Source organism: Cricetulus griseus, chromosome 5 (genome assembly GCF_003668045.3).
Source record: "Cricetulus griseus strain 17A/GY chromosome 5, alternate assembly CriGri-PICRH-1.0, whole genome shotgun sequence".
In the NCBI taxonomy this organism is placed as follows: Eukaryota; Metazoa; Chordata; class Mammalia; order Rodentia; family Cricetidae; genus Cricetulus; species Cricetulus griseus.
This window is the reverse complement of record NC_048598.1, coordinates 18,481,670-18,499,639: the sequence shown is the minus strand read 5'-3', so window position 1 is coordinate 18,499,639 and position 17,970 is coordinate 18,481,670. Positions and strand designations below refer to the sequence as shown.

The 17,970-nt window shown below is 37.5% G+C and overlaps 1 protein-coding gene across 2 annotated transcripts in view; it reads right to left on the bottom strand.

The window, feature by feature from the left end:
• Rgs7 (regulator of G protein signaling 7) overlaps positions 1 to 17,970 on the bottom strand; it is a 372,764-nt gene that overhangs the window by 70,655 nt on the left and 284,139 nt on the right. For both annotated transcript variants that reach the window (XM_027418903.2, XM_027418904.2), the window contains exons 5-6: positions 7,941 to 8,047; positions 5,436 to 5,487 (exon numbers count right to left, since the gene is read on the bottom strand). In XM_027418903.2, coding sequence (XP_027274704.1) covers positions 5,436 to 5,487; positions 7,941 to 8,047 — 159 coding nt within the window. The remainder of the gene's footprint in view (positions 1 to 5,435; positions 5,488 to 7,940; positions 8,048 to 17,970) is intronic.

The window sequence follows — 17,970 nt, the reverse complement described above, 5'->3', positions numbered from 1 at the left end:
TCTTATGCTTAAAATCCTATTTATCTGGACATGGTGGCACATATTTGTAATCCTAAAAATCAGGAGGCCTTGGCAGGTAGATTTCCAATTTCAGGCTAACCTAGACACAATAGGCTCCATAGGGAGTCTGAAATTGAAATTTGAAAATCTTTAAATAAAATGAAAACAAGCAAGCAAAAATCCTATCTTGATATTGGATATTCGACCATTGAAATTCATGTCCTAGACTTTTCATATGCAGTGAATACAACTAGAGCCACTAGCAAAACACCTGTCTTCAGTATCTGCTCCTGTTTGTCACCACTGGCACTATCTACTTCTCACCAAAGTTGTCTTCTGCTTCCTCATGTGTCAGCCCCCAGGCCTCACTACAAACCCAGATCTCACCCTGAATGATGCAAATGCACCCATAGAAATACATTCTCAACACTGTAATAGGTTAGGATTGTGATTATTTTTGAATTTACACAAACAATATGCAAATTCTCACTCACCTTGATTTTTTCAAGAATGGAGTTCTTGTAGATGTGGTCTATGTCTATATTGGCTTATTTTTAGCAGTTAAAAACTATCAATATAGTGCCAACATAGCTATGAAAACATGTTTTTGCCATATGGGCTGATCTATAGAGGTTTGTGTTCTATATAGCATATAAAATAAACTCAAGCTTGGTGATGGGAAAAAGAGGTCAAGATGCCAAGAAAGTAAAAGAAACTTTTTCAAATTTTCTTTACAGTTTCATATAATGATGCCTGCTTTTAATCTCAGCATTCAGGGCTGAGGCAGGTGGGTTGTAGTCTGAGGTCTGTTTGGGATATTTGAGAGAATGGATCTCAAACAATAAAGACAAAAGAATACAACCACTTATTCTGCTTCTAGGCCACAAAGTTGTCTTAGAAAATACAGCCTAAGTAGTCACTGTACTTTAGACCTTAAAGCCCAATCATGTCATATCACCAATACCCTTTCAAAGAAGGTTTTTTAAAGAATATATTTTAAATAAATAGCATGAGAAAATGGAAGACTGGAGTAATTCAAATTGGTAGTGCAATTTATTTGCACCTAAGAATATAAGCCATTGCTGTGGGATATTACTTTAAATATGCAAAGATGTGTTATATTTGCTTACACTGCATTTGTTTAACAATGTAAATATGTGTTGCTTTGCCTGCCTGATTGGTCTAATAAAAAGCTGAACAGCCAATAGCTAGGCGGTAGAGGGATAGGTGGAGCTGGAAGGCAAAGAGAATAAATAGGAGGATGAATCTAGCCTCAGGAGAGAAGAGACGAGGTAATGAGGGAGAAAGAAAGGAGACACACCCAGGGCCAGCCAATTAGGCAGCAGCCAGCCAGACATGGAGGAAGCAGGAAAAGTAGGACATGCAGAATGAAATAAAGTTAAAACCCCCAAGGCAAAACACAGAAGAAGAGAAACAGGTTCAACTAAGTTATAAGAACTAGTGGGGCAAGCCTAACTAAGCTAAGGCCAAGCTTTCATAACTAATATTAAGTTTCCATGTCATGATTTGGGGGCTGGCAGTATGAGAAAGCCCACTACAAGTCACAGGTAATTAAACATCCTTATGTTGATGCTCAGTAAGTAAGCCAGCTACAAAATAAATCAAAATATGATTCATCAGGGAAATACAAATGAGATAATTGAACAATATGATTCCAGTTAGTTTGCGAATAGGCTGGCTATGCTTTGGGAAACAGTTCAGGAGACCATACCTTCTGATGTGGATAACAGTAAGAGTTAGGATAAAGCTAAAGGACATTAGATATAATGGATGCCCACTATGAACCGTGTTCTCTGAGTATTTATTGTAGATATCATGACTTTTCCTCAGGCACACCATGGGTACATAAATCTGCTACCAAGTCATTAGACATGTATTGCAATTGTGATTACACTAACTGCCAAATGAAAAAGACAAAGATTGGAAGAGAGAAATGCCAAGAATAAGAATTCTCTTTAAGGCAACATCCAGCAACTAATGGATGCAGATGCAGAGGCCCACAGCCAAACATTAGGCAGAATTCAGGAATCCTGTAAAGGAGGAGGAGAAAGGAGTGTAGGAGCCAGAGGGGTCAAGGAAGATGGGGAATGTCTTGTATATTGTGAACATATGTTTCTCTTATTGGTTGATGAAGAAATGCTGATTGGCCAGTAGCCAGTCAGGAAGTATAGGCAGGGCTACCAAACAAGGAGAATGCTGGGAAGAGAGAGCAGAGAGATGCCATGTAACTACCAGGAAGATAGGATGCTGAGCATTCTCCAATAAGCCAAGACCACTTGGAAATACTTAGATTAATAGAAATGGGTTAATAATTAAAGGAGAGCTAGCCAGTAAAGAGCCTAAGCCATGGGCCAAACAATTTATGATTAATATAAGCCTCTGTGTGTTTACTTGGGTCTAAATGGCCGTGGGACTGGGTGAAATAGAACCTCTGTCTACACAAGGACACCATGGAAAGGCTCACACAATCAAGTAACCTGGGCTCATAGAGGCTCGAAGAGAGTAAACTGACAACCAGGGTGCCTGCTTGCGCTGACCTAGGCATTCTGCATATATATTACAGTTGTGTAGCTTGCCCCTTAATGGAATTCCTAACAGCAGAAACCAGGGCTGTCTCTGACTCTTTTATTAGCTTTTGGGACCCTAATTATCATACTGGATCATGTTGCGCAGTCTTAATACATGGGTGGTGCTTAATTTCACTGTAACTTAATATGCCATGTTCTATTGATACTCTTAGGAGACCTGCTCTTTCCTGGATGGAGACAGAAGAGGAGGCCATTGAGGGGTGGCAGGGAGGAAATGAGGGAGAGAGACTGGGAAGGAGGATGGGGGAGGCTGCATCAGGGATGTAAAATAAATAGATGAATAAAAAAGAATTCTCTTTACAACAGAGAGCAGAGGCATAGTGTATGATGGGCAATAATAATGAGGAAAAAATCAAATCACTAGTTTATAGTTAGTGAGGTTGGAACAGGAATGATGTCAGTTTCCTTAGGTGTATGAGTATGAATTACTCCAATCATTTCACAAAGTCACCATCTCTAACCTTGTTTGAGACTTAGCAACCTGACATTCAGAAATTATGTCACACTCCCCTCGAAGGCATAATTTAGCCTTTTGTCATAATAACCATTGGAGTCAGGTCTTTCCCTGGGAGTTTTTTCCTCTACTAGAATGGCATATTCCCACCTTTGACAGAAAGCTCCAACCCTGACTAGCACATCAGTAGTTGTTTCTCAATTTTCCTTAAGGGATTCAATTTTGAGGACTGTTGAGTGCCAGATGAAGAAATGAGCATTTCTGCTCCGGTAGTAGAATGATCTAGTTTCTTGATAATTTAACAGTATTGTATAAAGTAGCTTTTCCTGTTTGAATGTTTGAATACCATCTGTAGCACCTGGCCACTCTGGTATAACTCACTAAATTCATGTTTCTACAGTGATCACTAGGAAGGATTCCAATCAGTTACTATGTATTTCCCTACAATTTCCTTCTGAAGATGTCTCTCCAGGGGAAGCCCCAAAGAAAGCCAAGTTATTGTGAAGTTTCTCACTACTTTTGCATATTATATTATTCTTTCTTGCTACATTAACTAGTTTTATGCCAACTTGTCATAGGACAGAGTCATTTGAGAGATGTAAATCTCAATTGAGAAAATTCTTCCATAAGACTGGATATAGGCAAGCTTATAGAGAACATCTTCTTAATTAGTGAATGATGTAGGCGGGCCCAGGACATTGTGAGCTCTGCAATCCCCAGGATAGTGGTGTTGGGTGATATGCAAAAGAAAGTAGAATTTTCAAACCATGGAGAGCAAACCAGTAAGCAGTACTCCTCTGTGGTCTCCTGCCTCTGGAACCTCCAGCCCTGTTTGAGTACCTGCTATGATTTTCATCAGTGATAAACTGAGATCTAGAAGTATACATTAAACAAACCCCATGGCCCCAACTTGCTGTCATCATAGTGTTCCAACACATCAATAGAAACCCCAACTAAGACACTTTCTTAAATGATTTCCTGTCTCATCACCACATGTGGTGGTTTGAATGAAAATGGCCACTATAGGATCACCTTTGAATGCTTGTTCCCCAGTTAATAGAACTATTTGGGAAGGATTAGGAGGTGAGGCATTGTTGGGGGAGGTGTGCACTGCAAAGTGGACTTTGAGGTTTCCAAAGCCCACACCAGGCCCAATCTTGCTCTCCCACCCACTACCTATTGCCCGTGGACAAGGGTATAAGTTCTTAGTTACTGATCCAGCACCATGCTCTTGCCAGATGCCACTGTTTCCACCATGATGATCATAAACTAATTCTCTTTGAGCAAGTCCCCAAAGAAATGCCTTCCTTCATAAGTTGCCTTGGTCATGGTGTTTCTCACAGCAATATAAGAGTAAGAAATTTCATAATTTCTTCTTCCCCCTTCAAAATTAGTCTCAGATGTTACAAGTTATTTTATGAAATCATTCTAGGATAGCACCCACCACCACCACCAAATAAAGTCAATCTTCCTTTAAACTTCCAAAACATTTTGCACATACCAACAGCTTATTAACATGGCAATTTACCAGAACTCTTTGTGTAGGATTCTACTTTCTTTTCTAGGTTATGAGCCCCTCAATGCTGTACATAAGTCAGACACCCTATAAATTACCAACACCTTTTACAGTAAGGTGCAGGAATGGTTTGCAGTAAACATTTGTAGACATGGTGCTTAAAATTGTCCAATCTTGTTTCATAAAAGTGTCACCTATAGGAAAATGCATGACGACAAACACTTTTTAGGGACAATTTTTTTTTCTTTTAGAGCTTGATTGAAATTTTCATTATTGAGCTTGAGGTTATCTTAAGGTTACTGAATTTGATTTATTAGGATTAAATTTGCTATTGTACATTTTGTAGATTTTCATTGGTTTATCAGTGGCCTTCCCATGTTTAATATAACCTTTTTGTGTAGCATCAAATGATGTCTTGCTAAGAGTTAGAAAAGTAGAGGTTTGAAGAGCCAGAGGGTTTTTGTTTGATTTTTTTTAAACGAAACAAAACTCCATATCTGAATAGAGGACTGAAGGAGAACTAGGACGATGGCTCTCTGAAACCATTTGTCACTCTTCCTAGTTGTATAGGATGCTATGAAAAACCAACCATAACCACTTGAGGCTTTCTAGTGTAAGGAGGAGCTTTTCTTTAACAGATGCAGAGAACATCTTACTATAGAAGAACTATCATCAAGGCTAGCAACTTGCCAAATGAAGTCATACATAAATTGGCTGTTATCATTATTGAATTGTGGTTTCTGATCCATACTTAGAATTGTGGTTTCCTCTCTCATTAATAAAAGCAACAGAATTCATGTACTTGGTAAACATACACGTAAGTGTTTAAGGATAAAACAAAGAACATTGCACTGACCATAGTCTGTGTTTTCTGGCTCCCAACAATTTGATGGCCAAAAATAGGGTGTCTAAGGAAGAAAAAAGAGGAGTCTTGATTAGACACATAAATATTTAGTAGGCTTTTGGTGTATAGCCTGGGTTTACTTCAGGGGCTACCTAGTCTATGTTCCTGATAACACACATTTTAAACCCAGATGAAGCTAGCAGAGAGGTATTATAACATTCTCACCTACAGGTGCTGACCAATTTCTCAGCATTCAGATTTACCAACACCAGCAGGGATTTGAATCAGTGCTCATTTTCCATCATCTTGCACCAATGGACATAAGGTTAAAGGCTATGACTGCATTATCCAAACAAAAGGTTCAGTTTTAGCCCCAGAGAGGGCGGAAAGCAGAACATTATGTTTAGCAAGATTTGGGATGAACCGTGTTTAAAGACAGTGATTTATTTCCATGCATCAGATCTCTTTCCTGATTTTCATAGATTTTAAAAGTTGAGAATCATCCCTGAGGTTTGTGAATCAGATCTGTTAATGATGTAATGCAGTTTTCAACATTATTCAACATGATGACAGTAACCTTTGACCCTTACTCATGAAAATATTCTTTCATTTATTGCTGTAAACTTTTAAATGGTACAAAAAAGGAGATCATTTTTTAAACTAACAATATCTTTGATGTGATTAACAATAGCTAGAAATCTGATTCTGTAAAATTCTACAAGTACACTGATTGAAATACAAATACATTGATCTGGAATAAAAACCTTATTAAGATAATTGATATAGCATTGTTTCAGGATTTTTCTAGCCCTGATTGCTGTACCTGGCAAAAAGATTCATGGTGACCACAGATTTGCATAAGCGACTCCATTCATTGAAATAGGAATGACACAAGAGCTCATAGGAACAGTGGTTATAGAAGCACATAGAGTGGGTTGATTATATGGATTAACTAATTATACACATCATTTATGTGCAATAAGAATACTTTGGGCATTTTCTGATTGTCTGATAATTTTACTTTCTAGCAAGAGTGACTTTCAAAGATGGAGAAAGGGATGCTTTGGATAAGTTATTAAGTTCTAAGGGGAGGGCCCTTTTCCACACGATCTAAGACAACCAGAGGTTCTTGACTTAGCCCCTACTTCTTTGAAATTACTTCAGTATAATAAAGAAGGCTACTAATAGTAGTTCTGTGCACATATGAAAAAATCACTGTAGGAATTTGGAGGAAAAAACACTGAACCACTAGATTAAGAGGGGTGGGAAGACATATATGGAACACTCTTACCCTCTCTAATCACACTTAACTCTGTAGGAGACAGAAGTTTGAAGATTTGGTTTCTCGGAAATTAAACTTGACCAGGATTTCAGTAAAGCTACAAGGGAATGAATTAGCAAAAAACTGCTTTCATGTAGGGCTCTGCTTTTGAGAGGCCTCTCAGAGGGAGCACTGATTGCTTCATTTTTGGTGTGTGTGTGTGTGTGTGTGTGTGTGTGTGTGTGTGTGTGTGTGTGTGTACATCCTTGTGTAGGCATATTAACTAGCTTTAGATTGTATATCTTATAGACATATGGTCAAATAGATACTTTTTTCTCATCTCTACTCTTAATTCTTTTTTTCTTTTCTTCTTTTTTCTTTTTTGTTTTGAGACAGGGTTTCTCTGTGTAGCTTTGGAGCCTATCCTGGCACTCGCTCTGGAGACCAGGCTGGCCTTGAACTCACAGAGATCTGCCTGCCTCTGCCTCCTGAGTGCTGGGATTAAACCAACGCCCGGCTTCTACTCTTAATTCTTAAGAGAGTGGCTATAGCCAGTATTTCCTCTCCGATTAAGGTTTGTTGTTGTTGTTGTTGTTGTTACTGCTGTTTTGTTTTTTATTGTTATTGTTTTTTGCACACTGAAGAGTTTATTTATCATATTGATTATAAAGACAGAATTTTTTTATTTTTATAAGCATAGAACAATTGGTCCTCCAGAATTTGTCTTTGTTAGTCTTAAATTTTACTTGTAGCTTCAGTGTGAAAAATGTTTCTAAAAATTAGAACCATATAAAAACATAATCCTGTATTAGCAAAGAATTTCCTTCATAAGCAAGAAGAGTTAGACACATATAGACAATTGACTTGCCAATCAACAATACTTGCTACGTATTAACAGTTTTCTGGGACTGAAGCTGGTTATGGGACACAGGTGGGAGTATAAGTTTAGTTATATGTCTCAACTTGCTGCTTGCTAAATGCAATTTACAACTGAAGTCTTCCCTATTTTCTTTGACTCCAGTAAATCACCTCATGAATTTTTCTTATGTTAAAATGTAACTTCTATAATTACATAGTCAGCTTTCACATTTTCCCATTGGTGTCTTATGATTGTTTCTGATGCTTATATCTGAACACTGATTACTTTCTAAGTAGCCTATGACAACCATGTAATAGCTTCCAAAAGATCTGTAAACACACAGGGATGAAGTTCAAGCTTTCTGATTTATTGCAAAAGAATATATGTTACCACTTACTTGAAATCGGTAGAAGGTGCCATCATCCTTGAGTGTGAGGACATGATCTGAGATGGGAAAGAAGTAGCCATGGGCAGCCATTAGCGTTCCCAAATGGAGAGCCTCCACTGTTCCAAGAAAGCAAAGCAAAATGAAAACCGCACATGAAAGCCGATTATGTTTATTGGAATTTTTTGTTGTTGATTAAAAAAGAGCAATATGTATCCAATTCTCCTTCAGCACATTCTTGCACCAAATTTTTAACATCTTCCCAATCAAGTTCATGTTTCATAGAACAATCTTTCTCTACGTGTGTGTGTGTGTGTGTGTGTGTGTGTGTGTGTGTGTGTGTGTGTGTGAACTTCAAGTTCAAAGTCAAGATCTTCCTGCAGATTTATCTACATACTCTAGTTAAAACTTTAGAACTCAAGGCCAGACTTCTGCTTGCTCTCTTTGGGATATCCTGGTCTGGGGACTGTAGGCAGGTCTATCCCCCCACCCCCAGTGAACCAAGCAATCCAGAGTCAGCTGACATCTCTGTGATAGTCATGCCCCCACTCAGGGGAGGGGTGAGCATGGGCCCCTGTCTTAGGCCGGACTTCTGCTTGCCCTATTTGGGATCTCCTAGCCTGGGGACTGCAGGCAGGTCCACTCACCCAAGGCAGATTAAGCCATCCAGAATTTGCTGACATGGCAGTACTAGTCCATCATCTACTCACTGGAAGAGGGGATGTGTCAAACCCACCTGCACCCATCTTGAGACCCATCAGAATATTGGACCTGCTTGCACCCACCAGATGAGAACCTTGGACCCATACCCACCAGGAGAGGAAGAGACCCCACCTATAACCACTGGAAGAAGGGATGGAAAGATGACAATATAAGAACACATTCAACAACAGAAAAACCAATATGATGCCACCAGAGTCTACGGACTCTGCACCAGCAAGAATTGAACATCCCTACACAGATGAAGCAGAAGAGAATGACCTTAAAAACAACTTCATGAACATGATAGAGACCATAAAAGAGAAAATCCTTTAAAGAAATGGAGGTAAAACAAACAAATAATTCAAGAAATGGAGGAAAGGACAAACCAAAAATTGCAACACACAATTCAAACAGTGCAAGGTTTGCAAACTGAAACAGAGACAACAGCAACACCAACAAAAACACAGTCTGAGGGAATGCTGGAATTAGAAAAGCCAGGTAAAAGATCAGGAACTACAGATGCATGCATAACCAACAGAATACAAGATATGGAAGAAAGAATCTCAGGCATTGAAATACACTAGGAGAAACAGATTCATCAACCAAAGAAAATCTTAAGTCCAACAAATCCTTAACACAAAATATACAGGAAATATGGGACACTGTGAAAAAGCCAAACCTAAGAATAATAGGTATAGAAGAAGGTGAAGAAACCCAACTCAAAAGTGCAGAAAACATATTCAACAAAATCATAGAAGAAAACTTTCCCAATCTGAAGAAAGACATGCCAATGAAAGTATAAGAAGCTTACAGAGCACTAAATAGAGTGAGCCACAAAAAAGTCACCTTGCCACATTACAGTCAAAATACCAAACATACAAAATAAAGGAAGAATATTAAAAGCAACAAAGAAAAAAGGCCAGGTAACATAAAAAAGCAGACCTATCAGAATTACACCTGTCTTCTCGATGAAAACCCTGAAATCCAAAAGGTCCTGGATAGATATTCTACAAATGCCAGCCCAGACTACTATACCCAGCAAAGATTTCAATCACTGTAGATGGAGAAAACGAGATATTCCATGACAAAACCAGATTTAAACAATACATTTCCACTAATCCAGCCGAGAGAAAGTTCTAGAAGGAAAACTCAACCAACCCAAGGAAGCTAACTACACTCACAAATAGGCAATGGATAATCCCACTGTACCAAAAGCCAAAAGAAGAAAGGAGACAGGGAATTCAAACACAATACCATCACTAGCAACAAATCCAAAACAAGTAAGAATTAACAATCAATGGTCATTAATTTCTCTCAATATCAATGGTATTAAATTGCCTATAAAAAGACACAGGCTAACAGAATAGATATGAAGACTGAGTCCATCCTTCTGCTGCATACAAGAAACACACCTCAACTTCAAAGACAGATGTTACCTCAGAGTAAAGTGTTAGGATAAGGTTTTCCAATCAAATGATCTCAAGAAACAAGCTGGTGTAGCTATCCTACTATATAAACAAATTAGAATTCAAACTAAAATCAATCAAAAGAGATGAAGAATGTCATCTCATATTGTTCACCGGAAAAAATTCATCAGGATGAAGTCTCAATTCTGAAAATCTATGCCCCAAATACAAAGGAATCCATGTTCGTCAAAGGACATTACTAAAACTCAAATTACACATAAAACCTCACACAGTTATATTGGGAGACATCAATACCACACTCTCACCACTAGACAGGACCAACAGACAGAAAATTAACAAAGAAACAAAGGAACTAACAGAAGTTATGACCCTATTGGGTTTAACAGACAACTATAGAACATTCCATCCAAACACAAAAGATTATACCTTATTCTCAGTGCCAAATCAAACCTTCTCTAAAATTGAACACACACTCAGCAACATAGCAAGACTCAACAGATACAAAAAATTGGAATAACCCCCTGTATCTTATCAGACAACAATGCTTTAAAGTTAGAATTCAACAATAAGAAAAGTTGCAGAAACTCTACCAACTCACGGAAATTGAACAATGTGCAGTAGCACCATTCCTGGGTCAAGGAAGAAATAAAAAAAGAAATTAAAGACTTCCTAGGATTCAATGAAAATGAAGACACAACACCCAAACTTTCGGGATACTTTGAAAGCAGTACTAAGACAAAAGTTCACAGCACTAAGTGCCCACATGAAGAAATTGGAGAATAGTCACACTAGAGAATTAACAGCACAGCTGAAATCTCTAGAACTAAAAGATGAAAATTTACCCAGGATGAATAGATGACAGGAAATAATCAAATTGAGGGCTAAAATCAATAAAGTAGAAACAAAGAAAACAATACTAGGAATCAAAGAAACAAAGAGTTTCTTTGAGAAAATCAATAAGATAGACAAACCTTTATCCATACTAACCAAAAGGCAGAGAGAACAGGGGGGCATAACAACGGACACTGAGGAAATTCAGAGAATCATCAGGTCATACTTTGAAAACCTGTACTCACAAAATTCGAAAATTTAAAGGAAATGAACAATTTTCTGGATAGATATCACTTACCAAAATTAAATAAAGAGCAGATAAGCAATTTAAATATACCTATAACCCCTAATGAAATAGAAGCAGTCATCAAAATCTCCCAACCAAAAAAAGCCCAGGGCCAGATGGCTTCAGTGCAGAATTCTACCAGAATTTCAAAGAAGAGCTAATACCAATACTCCTCAAACTGTTCCATACAATAGAAGCAGAAAGGTCATTGCCAAATTCTTTTTACGAGGCTACAATTACCTTGGTACCCAAGTCACACAAAGACACAAGTAAGAAAGAAATACAAATATCCCTCATGAACATTGATACAAAAATATTCAATAAAATACTGGCAAAAAGAATCCAAGAACACATTCAGAAAAATTATCCACCATGATCAAGTAGGATTCATCCCAGGAATGCGGGGATGGTTCAACATTTGAAAATCCATCAATGTAATTCGCCATATAAACAAACTGAAAAAGAAAAACACATGATCATCTCACTAGATGCTGAAAGTCTTTGATAAAATCTAGGAATAACAGGAACATGCCTAAACATCATAAAAGAATGTACTACAAACCAACAGCCAACATCAAACTAAATTGAGAGAAACTCAACATGATTCCTTTACAATCAGGAACAAGACAAGGCTGCCCACTCTTTCCATATCTCTTTAATATTGTACTTGAAGTTCTAGCTAGAGCAATAAGAAAACAAAAGGACATCAAGGGGATACAAATTGGAAAGGAAGAAGTCAAATTTTCGCCATTTGCAGATGATATGATAATTTACAAAAGTGACCGGAAAAACTCTACCAGGGAACTCCTACAGCTGATAAACACCTTCAGCAAAGTGGCATGATATGAGATTAACTAGAAAAATAATCAGTAGCCTGACTATTAACAGATAAATGGGCTGAGGAAGAAATCAGAGAAACATCATACTTTATAATAGCCACAAACAACATAAAATATCTTGGGGTAATGCTAACCAAACAAGTGAAAGACCTGTATTCAAGAACTTTGAGTCTTTAAAGAAAGAAATTAAAGAAGATGCCAGAAAATGGAAAGATCTACCATGCTCTTGGAAAGGTAAGATCAACCTAGTAAAAATGGCAATCTTGCCAAAAGCAATCTACAGATTCAATGCAATCCTCATCAAAATCCCAGCACAATTATTCACAGAACTTGAAAGAATAATACTCAACTTTATATGGAAAGACATAAGACCCAGGATAGTCAAAACAACCCTGTACAATAAAGGAACTTCCAGAGGCATAATCATTCCTGAATTTCAAGCTATATTATATAGCTATATCCCGAAAACAGCTTGGTATTGACACAAAAGTAGATAGACCAATGGAATCGAATTGAAAACCCTGATATTAACCCACACACCTACAAACACCTGATTTTTGACAAAGAATCTAAAATTATACAATTGAAAAAAGAAAGCATCTTCAGCAAATGGTGTTGGCATAATTGGATGCTGGCATGTAGAAGACTGCAGATAGGTCCATATCTATCACCATGCACAAAACTTAAATCCAAATAGATCAAAGACATCAACATAAATCCAGCCACATGGAAGGGAAAGTGGGAAGTACCTTTGAATGAACTGGTACAAGAGACTGCTTTCTGAACATAACACCAGTAGCACACACCCTGAAATTGACAATTATTAATTGAGACCTCCTGATACTGACAAGGTTCTGTAAGGTACAGTCAGAAAGACAAAATGGCAGCCCACAGAATGGGAAAAGATATTCACCAACCCCAGATCTTACAGAGGGCTGATTTCCAAAATATACAGAGAACCCAAGTAGCTAGTCACCAAATCACTAAAAAATCCAATTAAAAATTGGGGTATAGAACTAAATAGAAAATTCTCAATAGAGGAATCTAAAATGGCTGAAAGACACTTAAGAATGTGCTCAACATCCTTAGACATCAGGGAAATGCAAATCAAAACAATTCTGAGATACCATCTTACTCCTGTCAGAATGGCTAATATAAAAACACCAAAGACAATCTATGCTGGAGAGGATGTAGGGAAAGGGGAACACTCCTCCACTGCTGGGGGAAGTGTAAACTCATACAGCCAGTTTGGAAATCAGTATGGTGGTTCCTCAGGAAAATGGTAATCAGTCTACCTCAAGACCCAGCAATTCCATTTTTAGGCATATACCCAATAGATATACATTCATGCAATAAGGAAGTCTGTTTAATTATGTCCATAGCAGCATTATTTGTAATAGCCAGAATCTGGAAGCAACCTAGATGGTCCTCAACTGAAGAATGGATAGAGAAAATGTGGTACATTTATACAATGGAGTACTACTCATTGGAAAAAAATGTAATCTTGAAATTTGGAGGCAGATGGATGGGACTAGAAGAAACCATCCTGAGTGAGGTAACCCAGTCACAAAAGGCAAACACGGTCTTATCCACAGAGAGCACAACAGCCTCCCAAAGACAATGAGAAATCTCACTAAGACTGAAAAGTGTTGGAACCAAGAAAACAATAATTGCAACAATCCTCGTTGGATTCTATATATTTAGGCAAAATCTTTTACTTAGGTTTATGTGGGTGATTTTTGAATATAGCTCTATGTAACAATAATAATCAAAAAAAGGTTATCAGTTTGAAGAGGGAGGATGGGAAGTGTTGGGAGAAGGTACCTGAGAGGGGGAAAGTGATACAATTCTATTCTATTTCAATTAAAAACATATTTATAAGAAAACAAATACAGTTGTATATTCCATCACATGCATATACACCTAGTTAAAATAAATTTGTAAAAATACATTGTGTTATTCCCATCATATAGATTAAATATAATTAGGATCTATCCAGGTGTGTGTTAGAAGGAAATATAAAGAAAAATTGATATCTAGCAAGGAAATGGAAATACTAAAGTATATACAAAGGTAATTTACCTACTAGTGAAATAATAGGCACTCAGGATGATTCTGAGTCAGAAAAGCAAGGTTTGCTTAGAGTAGGATATGGTTATTTTAGAAGTCTTTGGAAACATGATCTTTTATATCTGTTAGAATTGGCATTTGAAAAGGTAAGGTCAGACATTTGGGGAAATTACACATACAGAACATTTTATTCTCCAATGCAGCCAAATAGAAGTGGACTATTACTGAATTAGGACTTTCTAAAGCAGGTCTATTTTCTCAGCAGAAGGAGGTTGTGAAAGAAGTAACTTGGGCTTTCATATATTTTTAAACATTTCCACATTTAAAAACAAATCAAAATATGACTTGGCTTTTACCAATTACTAATAGAGTTTTTTCCTAATAAAAGTGAATAGTAACTAATAATAAAGTATAAGGAATGAATGAGCAAAGTTTGGTGGTTGAAGATGCAGCTCAAAGGGTAAGGTGCTTGCTGTGTAAGTGCAAAGACCAGAGATCAGATTCCTAACATCCACAGAAATGCATAGAAGGCATGGCAGCTCACCTGCAACCCCAGTGCTTAGAAGGTAGACACAAAGAATACTTGGAACACACTGGCTAACTGGAGTAGTCCAATTAGCAAGGGTTAGATTCAAGAGAGAGACCCGGTCTTAATATATAAGATAGATGACAATCTAGGCAGACATTGCAAATTATCCTCTGACCTCCACATACATATGTGCTCTCCTGAACATTTGAAAACACTCAAATCCTACATACACACTTTTTAAAACATGGATTCTGCCTGAAAGAAACCAAAAACAGAATCAGAAATCCAACCAGCATTGAGAAATGCACCAAGTGTCTAGTACATGGGAGTGTGGAACACTAGCCGGTGACTTCCAGTCTCTGGACCTTGGTGTTCTCTGGAGCATGAAGTTAATAAAGTACCTCTGTCAAAATTTCATTGTGATAACCAACTAAGATGTTTTACACATCACTACCACATGCAAATGTTATGGTGATATTAGTTGATAGAAAGTAACATAGTTTGTAACACTTCATCACTTCATGTACTTCAAAAGGAAATAGCTGGTTCTGGATTTGGCTTCCTTATCATAGCAAACACTCATAACGCAAATCTGCCTGAGTCCTATAGGTGAGCAAATCAGGTTCTTTTGATGCCATGATACGTCTTCTTGAGGGTATGCCTATTTCAATGTAGGCAGCAAAGAACATACATACATGCATGCATACATACATACATACATACATTCATACATACATACATACACACACACACAATCTAAAGAGGAATATACTAGTTATACCAAAAATGTTTCCATAGATAACATATCCTTCAAAGCATGAAGGGAATATGCCATCAAGAAAATCCTCTGGCTCAGGAGACAGTAGGAAGGACTTTCTGAACTTGACTGTGTCAAGGATTGATAGAACCAAAGACAGCACCAAGAGTCACAGTGGACATGGCTACATAGGGAACTCAGTATATATGTTTGCTGTTGTTACTGTTAATTTGCTTGAAATAGTGTCTTCTATAACCCTAGGACTCACTATGTACTCTAGGATGACATTAAATATATGATTCTCTTTCTTCAGCCTCCATAAGCTAGGATTACATGTATATACCATCATGCTTGCTGGGACACATAATATTTTCCCAGGAATTATAATGAAATGTCAGTTTAAAAGGGCATTCAGGAGGCTAAGTCAAGTGGGAGTTGTGTTCAAGACCAACCTGGTCTACATAATTAGAGCTAACCTTAAAACAAACAAAAAAGTGGTCATTGTGAGGCAACATGGATAATAACACCTCAAGACCACAAAGTGTTTGTTTTGAATTAATTTTTGGTTGTTGCATTCAGAACCCTTTTATGGTTGACATATTTTTTGGTTGGCATACTTTTTTATGACCACTCCTCACACTCAGTTATATAACCTGCATGTGGTAATTACCTCCATTTTAAGAAACCATGCTCTAAAATCTCGTTTCTCCCTCTCTCATTCTCACTCTTTGTGTTTTGTTTCCTGGGCTGATCTTTATAAACTTATCCCCTTCTTGTTTCTAAAGTGTTTTTTTTATTTCTTGTTTTTGGTGGTGCTGAGGATCTAACCCAGAGCCTTGTTCATGGCGGGCAAGCACTCAACACTGAACCATACTACCAGATCCTTCTTTTATTTGCTTTACTTGTGATTCATAAGGCTTCATTAATTTGTGTCTCTATAGATTCATATATCCATACATCCATTTGCTACCACTATCAAATAATAAATGATGTCTGTCTGTTTTAGATTCTTGACTTTATAAGAAGCATGATCTTGACCCCTTTGCTCATCACTACTCCCTCTCTACAATTAGATTCCTGTACGTAGCTGTGAATCTCTGCTTTTGCTTCCATCAGCTACTGGGTGAAGGCTCTATGATGGCATTTAAGGTAGTCATCAATCTCATTATAGAGGAAGGGCACTAAGGTTGCCTCTCCACTATTGCTCAGATTCTTAGTTGGCATCATCCTTGTGGATCCCTGGGGATTTCCTTAGTGCCAGATTTCTCATTAATCCCATAATGGTTCCCTCCATTAAGGTATCTCTTTCCTTGCTCTCCTTCTCTGTTTTTCCCCCAACTCATAGAAAGAGGAGGAGAGAAGGGAAGGGGAGGAGAACATGAGGGATCAGGAAGGTCACTCTCATCTTTTATCATATTCTGTAACCCAAGCTGTGTTTGAACTCAGTTCATAGCTCAGCTTGACCTTAACAGGCAGTCATCTTGCTTCAGCCTCCAAGTGTTAAGATTACAGGGTGAAGCCACATTCTAATGTGTTAAAATAGAGAGATTAGGAAGGATGGATCCTGTTCACACTGATCAAGATGTTCATGTGCTAGCAAATAGTTATAGAGTGGGGATTGTAACAAACAAGATCAGTGGCAATGATGCCACTGATATATAAAGAGGTCAATTTAACAAAAAGAAATGATTTAATGTGTGTGCACTTCAAAATATGGAAGGCAAACATTATAGATCTAGAACAGAGAGAGAGAGAGAGAGAGAGAGAGAGAGAGAGAGAGAGAGAGAGAGAGAGAGAGAGGGAGAGTCCCAGAATTACAGTTGGGAATGTCTGTTCTGCTCTGCTCTGCTAGGAACTGACAGTTCCTAACAGATCAACCAGCACAAATGGCAGTGAGAATACATTAATCTGAAGCTGACTTGGGGTAAATTGACTTGGGATAAGTTGACTTGCATCTAATATCTTTCACTCCAAACAACAGTACTCTGAAGTTTACATGGAATATTCACCAAGATAATGCACATTTTGGGTCGTAAAGCATGTCTTAACAAATTTAGGAGCACAAAAGTTATTACAAGCTCATTGTAGAAATCAATATAAGAAAAACTCTCTGAATATCTATAAATTAGACAAAGTATTTTGTTATAGCACATGGCCAAAGAAGACATGCTATTGACAAATTAAATATTAGTTTGAGCAAATTAAACATGCAAATTCAATCTATTGAAATGCATGGGCTGCAGCAAAAGCAGTGAATAGCTGTAAATGTATACATTGGAGAAGAAAATACGGATCCTGTCAGTATGGGAGACAAAAGGGAACTTGAAATCTAATGCAAGCCAAAATGAATTCCAAAGAAACCAAACAAACAACAACAAAGCAAACCCCCAGTTTCAGAAAAATATCAACAGCATTCATAAACATCTAGCCTGATAACCATGAAAAATAACCACCCAAATTGCCAATATCATAAATAAAATAGGGGTCATCATTAATGATATATGGATGTCGTGCAAATAACTGAGGACCACTGTGAACAACATCATGCCCAGAAATTTGATAACTTGGATGAAATATGCCATGTACTTGAAGATAATATCA